The following is a 12,404-nucleotide window of genomic DNA, read 5'->3' as shown; positions in this document are numbered from 1 at the left end:
GGTTATTTTCTTCCAGATGTTTCATTACCCAAACTAGGTAAGATCAAGGGTGCTAGTAAGAAGTGTGGGGTATGTTCTCAATTTTATCTTCAAATGACTTGTCCTGTAAGCACTGATGGGAATGGTCTTGGAGTGTTTTTGATGGGCTGTTAGTTTGTTTGGCAGTTCCTTCATTGGGTTATCAATTAACATAATTAATTATTGGTGCAAAATGAAAGCTATGGAAACTACAGACTCCCAAAAATGTGTCTGTTAGACAAAATTTCAACTAAAGACCTCTCACCTTATACAACTGACAAATTATATGAGGAACTATGGTCTCCTTTTCTCTTGTACAACTGGAGAAGACAGTAAAACGATGACTGCAGAAAGAATATATAGAAGCAGAGATCAATGTAGCAATCTCCCAAAATTAAATATAATATGGACCTTTATTGGAACAATATATTTCTGTTAACATCTGCACATGTGAGTCTAATTTGTTAATTTGTTGCTCATCTTCTATTTTTATATAAAGTCTTCTTAATATTCTGTGTTTAATATTTTAAACAATGGCCAATGAACAAACTATTCTAAGAAGTTTATCAAAGCAAAAAGTTAGATTTATTAAAAACTCGTATTTTGGAGTTGTCTTCTTCCTTGCTTTTCCAGATCAGTCATAGAATTGCTTCAGATTCTCTGAGTGATAAAAGTAAATTCCCTTTTTTCCACCGGATGCTCCTCAAAGAAGCGTTTCAGTATTCAGATGGACTTTGATTGGTCTCCTTGCTCCAGACACAGAGGAGGGGGAGAATTTCCTGAGGATTTTTCCTCCTTTGCTTGTCAGGAATGGAATTTGTGTCGTTATATCACAACAATTCTCAATAACTGGACGTCTAGCACCCTTGAGGGATTCCAGCTTTTCTCAGTGGAAACAAGTCAATGTCTTTGTTCACTTCACAGAACATATTATCGTTTCAAACACGTTTCATATTTTTCATCTAACACTTGACATTTTGTCAGGACCCATTAGAGAGAAAATCTGGATCACCACAAGTTTGGGAAACTATATAATGACTCATCTTGGATATCACAAATACATCCATAGTATTTGGAGCTTTGAATTTCTGCAAAAAACAAGCCCAAAATATGGTGCTTTTGAACCCTTTTCCTTTGTAGACTCCCAGTACGAAGACAAGAATTTTCAGTGCTCTTTTTCAAAGCATGTTTTTTCCGTCAAAGGCCGGAAAAGATGCACCCAAAAAGCTCCAGTGGAGACAGAAGATGATTTGAATGGAAAGATTATTGAAAATAGTGACTCTGTTTACATTATCTTTATGACTCTGGCCCACGTCTTGAAGGCTGCATATTCGTCTAGGTCCTGGAGGAGAAGGAAGGAGATCCAAGAGACACTGGAGGCTCCAAGGCTGCAGCCATGGCAGGTATGGGGTCCCAACAAGGATCCAACTAAACTAAATTCCTCTGGAGAAGGAATCCATTAGGGAAAGAAAGGAATCATATCAACCTCCTTGTGCTACAAGAAGCCAACAGATTTGGCCAATCTAATTGCTGGGAGGATAATTTACCAAGGAGCTGGTAGCAGATATATTTTGATATTAAACAGTTGTAATTTAAAAAAAAATGGTGATTGCACCTTTAACACTATTCCTGTATGCATGGTTTGCGATTAGCACTATAGAATTTTACTGTTATAAATTTGAAGGATACCCCAAGAACAACAAGCCTCAGCTGGGTTCTACTTTCCCCGGTGTGAGTGGCTCATGAATCATGCTGGAATGAGGAAGACAACTTTCATCCGTTTACTCCAGCAGAAATAGAGCTTCATCCTTGGGACAGAGGTCCATTTCAAGTAGTCTGAGTAAAAGTTAGTTCAGAACATTATACAAAATGTTCCTTTGTTGTTTACAACATGTCCACCTATGTGATTTCTTTCACAAGATCAGAGTTCATCCTTTTTGGTACAAGATTACATTTTGTCAGTGTTTAAGACTTCATGAATTGGAATAGACAATAAACAAGATAATAATAATAATAATAATAATAATAATAATAATAATAATAATAACAACAACAACAACAACAACAACAACAACAACAACAACAACAACAACAACTTTTATTTACGGTCACAGATCGAAGACACGATAATGAATATGGTTGTAAACTTTAGCTATTATTGCACAAAATATTTGTACCTAGACGACACATTGTTTAATGGAAGACAGATTGTTTGCATTGAAATCGTTAAGGATATTGTTGTTGTGTTACCAACCAGCAGAGTGTAGAGCACAGAGAAACGTTGCTGCGAGCAATGAATAAGATACTTGTAAACTGGTTTATCAAAAGTTTACTTTATAGTGAAAAAATAATCTCGTAGTCTTTTAAATCAATCCAAGTCTTTGCCAGTTAAATCAGTCCAGTGATACAAAAATCTTCTTACCACACAAACAGTAGTTGGTTAGAATAACAAACTCACACAGGTTCACAAACCACGATGGTAGCAGATCCACCCAACGATGATAGCACAATGGTAGCAACTCCTCACACAATAGTAGTATATCATCAACTGAATACATTACAGTACCTTTCTTAAATACATTTACAACTAATTACAGCATGACTCATCAGTACAATGATTCAGCAGTAAAGCCTTAAAGTCACACAATACATATTCATATTAAAGTCACAGAACACATATATTGCCTGGACAACCTGTTAGACTCAAACCATATCCTAACAGAAATAAAATATTTTTTTTTACAAAAACAAAAAAGAAAAGAAAAAATCCATGCTTTTGTGTAATCAACCTTTCTTTTCAAGGATTTCATGAATAATCTCTTTTTTGCTGTTGTTCAATTAATTTGATACCTGCTGTAGAATGTTCTCTATAATTGATCAGATGTCTCTATTACATTTTTTCAATACATAATGTTTCAATATCCGATTGACAAATTTTGCTGAACCTTTCTTGTTCACAATTTAGTGGTAACACTTGTTGTCCTAATTAAGCATGTTTGCAATTTAAAAAAATAACTAGAAGAAAAAGCCACATAGGTGGGATAAGAAACCAAGTTTTCTGCTTTTAAAATTCCTGGATGTTTCCATTCTAGTTCCATCCCTTTCTGGAGAAGAATGAGTTCTACAATCTTTCCCTCTGGAATCTTTACATGGACCATAATGGAGAAATAGCGGCAGATATGGACATTGAGTTCTTGGTGATTTCGCCTGAGGGGGATTTGATGAAAAGGAAACTGGGGAGTATTGATAGACAGAGAGTTATTATTAACGAATTTGCTCTTTCATGGATAAATCTGCTCAACAAGGTGGGTCAAATATTGCTGTGTTTTTGCTTTTTTCTAAAGATTATGACCCATTTCAAATTGAAAGTTGCCTCACTGGGAGCTGAATGTACAAAAGAGAAAACTTAACATTTTGTTAGATGGATTCAATCAGTGGTGGGATTCAATTTTATTTTACTACCAGTTCTGTGGGCGTGGCTTGGTGGGTTTGGCATGGCTTGGTGGGCATGGCTTGGTGGGCATGGCAGGGGAAGGATACTGTAACATCTCCATTCCCTCCCCAGTCCAGGGGAAGGTTACTGCAAAATCCCCATTTATACCCAGCTAGGACTCGGGAGGCAGAGAATAGATGGAGGTGAGGCCAGTCAGAGGTGGTATTTACCAGTTCTCCGAACTACTCAACTTTCTGTTACCAGTTCTCCAGAACTGGTCAGAAACTGCCTAATACTACCTCTGATTTCAATACTATTCACAAGAGTGTCCTTCAGATACCATGTTAAGGAATATCCTATTAAACTGATTCAGTCATGACCAATATTGGATGCTGGGTGATTATTCTTTAGGATGGAGACCATGGATCAAGTGGGTGAGAAATATTCAAGTGCTGGCAGTTGTGTTTCTAATAGCCTCAAGTTCTTTTAAGCAGTGTCTGCATTAAGGTTTGAACTGAATCAAATGAAATATAGTCATGACTGGTTAGAGGTCCAGTTGGTCTGTGTGAGAAATAAGCCTCACCTTGTCCAGGTGGAGGAATGTCTCTCTTGAAAGGTCTCTGATGTTCTATAATCTTTTTAAGCAGCCCAAACCTGACCAGAGTTATCCATGTCTCTCTTTCACCACACCGGGATAAGCAATAGGCCTTCTGCTCCTCTGAAGAAGCTCCAAAGATGTTTCATGTATCACATGAAATCATAAAGGCTGTTTTGATGTGAGATAATGCCCATCACCCGGCAAACTGAAGCAGCGAAACAAGGCTTTGATCCAAAGAAAAGCCCTTCCTCATTTTGGAAATAACAAGGGAGAATTTGAAATGAAATGCTACTTAGATTTAGGTTTTGGCTTGTAAAAGGGTACGTCATCTAAAAAACCTAGAATGCATTTTTTGCTACCTATGTTAAATCCCTCTGCCAAAAGGAGGATCCAAATTTAACTAATAAGAAATGTAGACTTCTCTTTCCATGCAAGCTTCTTTTTTCCTTTACCTGTCCTAACCGAAAGCCCTATCAATTGTGGAGCTGATCAGCAACAGGGAGCCGCATCAGAGGGATGAAAGAGCCACATGTGGCTTTAGAGCTGCAGGTTGCTGACCCCTGATGTAAGGGAAGCCCAGGAACTATTTGGCTAATGTTAATGTCTACATCCATTTTCATGCATGCTTCATCCCAACCTACTTTCTTTGGCGTTTCTTCCTTTTATGCTTAGTCTAGAGTCCAGAGATGTCATCTCAACTTCCATTTTTCCTGGATAGTGAGTCCTAACAAATTTTCTTTGGTGATCCTTTTTGTTTTGCTTAGTCTCTCCCTCTGTCCCAATGTGTGGAAAGTTGTCGTCCTGGATTTGTCAAGCAGAAGCAAGAAGGAGAGCCTGCTTGCTGCTACGACTGCATTCCTTGTCCTGAGGGGACCATCTCCATTCATGAAGGTGGGGGACACCAAGGAAAAGGACAGGACTTATGGAAGTGGATTCACCTGAAACACTGTCACGAAAGTGCAAGTTAAAAGACAGATCAATAGTTTTTTTGTTTTTGTTAGCAGTTCAACAGTTTGATTCTCCCCAGCTCAGGGTTGATTCAGCCTTCCACCTTTCCAAGGTCGGTAAAATGAGGACCCAGATTGTTGGGGGCAATAGACTGACTCTAAACTGCTTAGAGAGAGCTGTAAAGCAGATGAAGTGGTATATAAGTCTAAGCACTATGGCTATTACCGTCAAATTGCACCACTTCTTATTTAGAGGGAGGAATAGCAGGAAAACCTTGAGGGAAGGTGTAGCAGATTGGACAAGCTTCTCTACTGCCAGAAAAAAAAAATCTCTTCTGCTTTTTAGTTTGGATTCCAGATTCTCTGCAGAACTAAATTTGTTTCCCTAGCTAATTAGTTTTCAAAAGATAGGCATCCTGAGTCAAGTATATTATGAAGTGCCATCTGGAAGGATCCAGGAAATGTGTCTAGAAAGAATAATTGATTCATTATCTACCTCTAATAAAGTAGGTTCTGAAAATGACACAAGAAATCATTCAGTTTACAGGACTTCTAATTACATAAACTATAAAAATAAAACTGTTTTTTTTTAAGAAAATTATATTCTTACATTCTTTCTGTAGAGATTTTAAGCAAAGCTTCTCAGAAAATGCTGCTGGTAACAAATGTTGTCCCAGGAAAGTGTTTCTTGAAAGGTGAAAGTACAGAATATTTTTTAAAAAAATATTGCTTTTTTGGTTTACTCAGATACAGACAAATGTACCAAGTGTCCAGATGAAAAATATCCAAATGAAGACAGAATCCAATGTATCCCCAAAGTTATAACCTTCCTTTCTTATGAAGAACATCTGGGAATCATTCTGGTCTCTTTTGCCCTATTCTTGTTCTTAGCCACAGGACTTGTTTTAACTATATTCATTAAACATCTAGAAACTCCCATTGTGAAAGCCAACAACCAAGACCTCTCTTACATCCTCCTGGCTTCCCTCCTGCTTTGCTTCCTGTCTCCTTTTCTCTTCATTGGTCAACCAAGGAAAGCCACCTGCCTTCTCCGACAAACAGTTTTCAGCATCATCTTCTCAGTTGCTGTTTCTTCTCTCTTGGCCAAAACCATCACAGTGGTGCTGGCTTTCCTGGCCACAAAACCAGGAAACCGAGTGAAGAGGTGGTTGGGGAAGAGCTTGGCCAACTCCATCATCCTTTCTTGTTCTAGTGTCCAAATTATGATCTGCTCCATCTGGTTGGGAATTTCTCCCCCATTCTGTGACTCGGACTTTCACTCCCAGCCTGGGGAGATCATCCTGCAATGCAATGAAGGCTCTGTATTCATGTTCTACATCACCCTCAGCTATATGGGCTTCCTGGCTGTCATCTGCTTCACAGTGGCTTTCCTGGCCAGGAATCTCCCTGGAGCCTTCAATGAAGCCAAGCTGATCACCTTCAGCATGCTGGTCTTCTGCAATGTCTGGATCGCCTTCCTGCCCACCTACTTGAGCACCAAGGGGAAATACATGGTGGCTGTGCAGGTCTTCTCCATCTTGGCCTCCAGTGCTGGTCTGCTGGTCTGCATCTTTATCCCCAAGTGTTACATTATCGTTCTGAGGCCAGACCTGAATACAAAGGAGCATCTTATGACCAGAAGAAATGTATAAATGTGAGTTAGAAGAATTTCAACACATTCCAAAACGGCAAGCATATAAATTGCTTCAAGCTGTTCCTCATACATGAGCTGGGGCAACAATTTTGAGCTGAAATAATCAAAAGGCAATTGGAAGATAGTGTCCTCCATCCTTTTCCAATATAATTGGAAGATCTGGATAATCTGGATTATCCATCTGGTCAAATTATGTAGAAATAAAATAAGAGGGGAGCTGAGATACAGCCATATAAATTGTTTTGCAAAACAATTCTAAAGAATTGATAGTATCCATATTTAAGTGTCCCATAAATGAGGTGCAAGGGAGGGATATGGGTTTGGGCATAAATATGTTACGTTATCATGGCTGTATCTTTCTAGCACCCAAGAAATTCTCAGCTTTCCTGATCCGTTCTTGGACCTGGATAAACATGTAGCATTTAAGGACTGTGTCACAATCTGCACCTTTAACCAATGTGAAGAAAGTTTGTGTTTGGCGATGCACCTACAGAAACATGTAGTAATATGGTCAGGTTTTGTACCATGTCTTCTGTTATTCTGTTGTTTTGGAGAGAAACTGTTAGTCATATACATGTACCAATTTTCTTGAAATCATGTATGCGATTAATGAATTTTCAAAGATTTGATGTTAATTTTTTTTAACTCTAATTGTTTAGTTTTAAAATTTGTTTTTCTTCTCTCAGTTCTCCTTTGAATGATATATTTTGTTGACAGCTGGTCTAAATATAGCTGAGCTAATCTTTAATTTGCAATCCTGCATAAAACAGTGGGTTGAATTCACTCCCTGGAGAACTCTTTCACATCTATGGCTCCGGTTAAAATCTTTTTTGCTTTATTTTATCCCTGGACTTTTTCTTACTTAAGCAGCATACCAATTTTGGGTGCATGGGTTGACAAATGTTTACAAAAAACAAGTAGGGAAAAAGCAATAATCTTTAGGAAATGTTAAGTAGTCTAAACTGTCAAAAATATATCAACAAATACCTTCCAATATTCTTCACAGCAATTATAAGTACAATTACATTTTAATCTCTCTCTTCCTAAAGTTACATTGTGACTCTTTTTATCTATACTTTCCTCTGTATGAAAACCATAAATCACAACTTCATTCTTACACAAAAAATCCATAATGGGCTTCCAGTCATCAAAATATGTAAATGTTACCCTTTCTCCATTCAAAGTAGTCAGTTTGTCCATCTCAGGAAGTTCTGTCAATTTCACAAGCCATTCCTCCCTGCTGGGTAGTTCTGAATGTTTCCTTGTGCATTGAATAATCTCACCACAATAATCACATATTAAAGCAATGTCCTATGATATTTTCCTAAATGATCATCCATCAATCCTCAAATAAAATATTGAATATTTATCTTTAACATCCTCTGTATTCAAAAACAATTTTTAAACCTTTATTACATGTCCACTGAGCATAATAAAATGTCCCATCACAGACTTCCGGTGGCTCTGCGAAACGCTCTCCTAAAAGGAGCTCCAGCCCCGTGACTCCGTATAGCTGCTAGAACAGCGAAAATCAGCTGTCTAGCAGCTTTAAAACTCTCCCCCAGGGAAAAGGCGGAGAGAAGAGCAGAAGGGTCTGGGTAGAGCTCCCCTAGACCCCCAGGCTTTTTTTCTTTTAAGCCTGGGGTTTGCAGGGTGAGATTTCCCTGAAAGGCCTTCAAAGCTCCGGAGCCGGGACGAGTCTGCTTAAAAATAAGCAGACCGAAGCGTCGCGACCACACCAGCAAAGCAACTAGAAAGATTATAAAGAATTTGGATTTTGGATTTTGGATGCTGGCAGAATTAATCCAGGAGACTAAAAATGCAAGTATTGTATGTTAACTCCGTTTAAAAAGGGAAAGATGGCACCTTCACTTATAAGTGAAAGTCCTTTTTAATATCAGTAACATTGTTAAAGCTATCGGGTTATTCAAGAAAAAGATTTAAAGTGGAAGTGGAATGGAAAAGACTGTGGTATTGATTTCAACTAACTTACATCCCTAACTTGCCTGGAAATAATTTGAGTTAATGACCTGATAGCCGAATTAATACAAATATAAAGAGACAATTGAAAAATGGCTGAAATTAAAGATGGATTATATGAGTCAGCAAATTTACAAGTAGTGACTGCGAAGGACTTAAAAGACTTTTTAAAATCTTTTACTGCTGAGATAAGACAGATAATTAAAAGAACTATTCAAGATTTTAAATTGGGGAATAATAATGACTTGCTGGCTGGAAAAGAGGAAGAAATTAATCAGGACAATGTGCCTTTGGAGGACAAAAGAGATATTGTTGGGGTTAAAATGGAGGTTATTATACCGAAATCACAGGTTCTGGAGGAGGCTTCCATTCAATTAACTGAGAAACAGCAAGAAGACTCTTTACTGCAGGTTGATAAATATTTTGATAAGTTTTGGCTCTACAGACAGAATCAATATATAAGGAACAAACTGATGGATTACAAATGCAGGAAGAGTCAAAATGGGGGCTTCAAACTAAAGGAAACAACCCCAAGAAGAGAACGAATTCCTAAGACATACCAACTACAATCTCAAACCTCAAAATTTTTGAAAATAAAAGCAGGGTGAGGAGTAATGCTGAAGAAGAAAGTATTATTGAAGAAGGACTGGAAAAAATATAGAAAGAAAGAAAGACTGGTTATATTTTGGAGACTGTCTCATGATGTTAAAAGATTTAATTAAAGTTGGTGCAAGGGGAGGAGTAATGCTGAAGAAGAAAGTATTATTGAAGAAGGACTGGGGGAAAATATAGACAGAAAGAAAGACTGGTCATATTTTGGAGATTGTCTCATGATGTTAAAAGACTTAATTAAAGTTGGATAACTTTTGAATTTTATGGTAGTTTTAAAGTATTGAAGTTTAAAGGCAAAAATATAGAAAGAAAGAAAGACTGGTCATATTTTGGAGATTGTCTCATGATGTTAAAAGATTTAATTAAAGTTGGATAACTTCTGAATTTTATGGTAGCTTTAAAGTATTGAAGTCTAAAGGTGGATAACTTAAAATTTAATGGATAACTTTTTGAAAGTTTTGAAACTTATATTTTGGAGAATGTTCTGTATTAAGAGATTTTAAAATATTTAAAATAAGATCATAGTGTTTTTTTTTTTTACAAATGTGAAATGTGATAAGAGAATTTATAAAAGGAAGGTTGAAGTATAATTTTTAAAAGGGGAGTTAACAAGTGTGAGAGAGTTTTGAATTCTGTAATAGCTAGCATATTTTAGCTTATGTTTGTTAAATCCTATATCCTGTTTTTGCTCTGGGAAGTCGGGGGGGGGATTGGGGAGGGGGGTTTGGGTGGGGATAAAATGATGCATGATAATTGATTGTGTAATGTTTGGTTGTTTGAATATAAAAAATAAAAAAAAACTTTTTGTTTTAAAAAAATAAAAATAAAATGTCTCATCACATTTTTCACATTTCCAACTCTACAAAGCTTTTCAGTAAAAAGCCCATGGTGTAATATCTGGAAATCTGTTTTAGGTGAATTGGTTTGAGAACTTTTATCAGTGTAATTTCTCTCATCTTTGTCCTCAGTGCTCCTCATCTTTCTATTTAGCTCTTTCCCTAATTGAAGCAGGTAGAAAGAGCAACATGTTCAGGTCCCTTAAAAAAACAGCATTGTGGGAGGCTTCTGGATCTCTGAGGGAATCTTTTCCATTTCCTTTGGAGTCACCAACTCAAACTCCTCCCAGATCACAACACCAGACTGTGCACCAGGCACTTTGATCTTCCTTCTTCAGATCAGGACAAATCTCAGTAATTTTATCATCCAGACAGCGTGGATAAAATTCCTCCCAGAGGCCCAGCAGATGTTCTTCCTAACCTATAAGGACCAAGTCACCCTAAATATGGCTGCTGAGTGGCTATCAGCAGACCTAGTGAAGGTGGGGAAATATTGCTTTTTCACCCCACTTAACACCATGAAGTAATCCCCAACATGGGCTCTTACAAATAGTCACTCAGATTCCCATTAGTTTTAGTAAAATGTGGCAGATTACATCAGGGATGGGACCCCTTACCATCAACTTGGCACTCCAAAGCAAGAGCCAAAACCCAGAGCCACCAAGGATCTCTTAGCCAGGCACTGAGACTAGAAGCCTAGGGCCATACAATGGGACAACCTTTGAGTAGCAGATCAGATGTCACCAAATATGGCCAAACATCTACCCTACTCTTAACATTAGGGAGGGTTCAAGGCAGGGGTGAAATGCTCCCAGTTCGTACCGGATCACCCAATCCGGTAGCGATGGAGGGGGGTAGTTCGGAGAATCAGTAGCAAAAATTCCTCCCCCCCACCCCCATGCCCAGCTGAGCTGCACAATCATCCGAGGCTTTTTCTTTTAATTTTTAAAAGCATTTTTTCTACAACTTCTTCAAATGAAAAAATGCTTTTAAAAGTAAAAAAAAAAAAGCCTCTGATGATTGCATGGCTCAGTTGGGATCGTCAAAGGGATCATCAGCTGATGATCCCAGCTGAGTTGCCTGCTCGGCAGAGGCTTTTTTTCTTTTAAAAGCCTCTGATGATCCAAGCTGAGTTGCCTGATCGTCAAAGGCTTTTTTTCTTTTAAAAGCCTCTGATGATCCAAGCTGAGTTGCCTGATCATCAAAGGCTTTTTTTCTTTTAAAAGCCTCTGATGATCCAAGCTGAGTTGCCTGATCGGCAGAGGCTTTTTTTCTTTTAAAAGCCTCTGATGATCCAAGCTGAGTTGCCTGCTTGGCAGAGGCTTTTTTTCTTTTAAAAGCCTCTGATGATCCAAGCTGAGTTGCCTGATCGTCAAAGGCTTTTTTTCTTTTAAAAGCCTCTGATGATCCAAGCTGAGTTGCCTGATCATCAAAGGCTTTTTTTCTTTTAAAAGCCTCTGATGATCCAAGCTGAGTTGCTTGATCGACAGAGGCTTTTAAAAGAAAAAAAAAGCCTCTGCCGATCAGGCAACTCAGCTGGGATCGTCCGAGCCTTTTGAAAGCACTTTTTTACAACCTCTTCAACGAAGAGGTTGTAGAAAAAATGGTTTTAAAAGAAAAAAAAATTGGCCACGCCCACTCAGTCACATTACTTCCCCCCAAGCCACGCCCACAGAACCAGTAGTAACATATTTTAGATTTCACCACTGGTTCAAGGATATTTGAACTAGAAGACAGGCAGGATTAGAGTTGTGTCATCAACATCGAGTGTAATCAAACTCCACAGCTCTGGATGACCTTCCCCAGCAAACCCCCAGTTCTCCATTCAAAGCGAAGCTCTACATATGAAGTGACAATTCATTTCTATCTGTTCTCCAGGTAAGAAACATAACCTCAGCAATAAATCACCCAGATAAATCAGGAACACAGGTCTCCCAACTGCTCCTCAAAGCACTTGTGTGTGTGGATAAGCCTGAGAGATGGGAATGTCAAATGAGGCCCATCCCTCCAAGTACATCCATAGAAGTAGAGAAAGGACCACCATGTACTCCTAATCCAGTTTCCTGGTGGGTCTGGCAAGAAATCAGGTCACACCATCCTTTATTCTGTGAGCACCACTACCATCTCAGCTGCAGACTTCACATCCATTCTTTATTTAATAAACTACGAAACTTCAAAATACAAAGGATTTTAGTGTCTTCCATGAATATTGAAGGTCAACAGAGAGTCAAGCAAAATAAAAAAATTTCTATCCCTTCTATAAATTTCTCCCCATTTACCCAAGAATACAGTCTATAGACTGTCCCTTTTCTGCCTCTTAGTCATC

General features: G+C 38.2%; 1 protein-coding gene across 1 annotated transcript in view; it reads left to right on the top strand.

Annotated features, from left to right (window-relative positions):
- The window catches only part of LOC139309823 (vomeronasal type-2 receptor 26-like), a 34,600-nt gene extending 27,952 nt beyond the window's left edge, over nucleotides 1-6,648 (top strand). The window contains exon 6 of the mRNA XM_070934026.1: nucleotides 5,744-6,648. Coding sequence (XP_070790127.1) covers nucleotides 5,744-6,648 — 905 coding nt within the window. The remainder of the gene's footprint in view (nucleotides 1-5,743) is intronic.
- The last annotated feature ends 5,756 nt before the right edge of the window (nucleotides 6,649-12,404 follow it).

This window comes from Pituophis catenifer, unplaced genomic scaffold (assembly GCF_029215685.1).
Source record: "Pituophis catenifer annectens isolate HBS135680 unplaced genomic scaffold, rPitCat1.0.hap2 SCAF_2, whole genome shotgun sequence".
Classification (NCBI taxonomy): Eukaryota; Metazoa; Chordata; class Lepidosauria; order Squamata; family Colubridae; genus Pituophis; species Pituophis catenifer.
The sequence above is the reverse complement of the archived record's forward strand: the minus strand, read 5'-3'. Positions and strand labels throughout refer to the sequence as shown.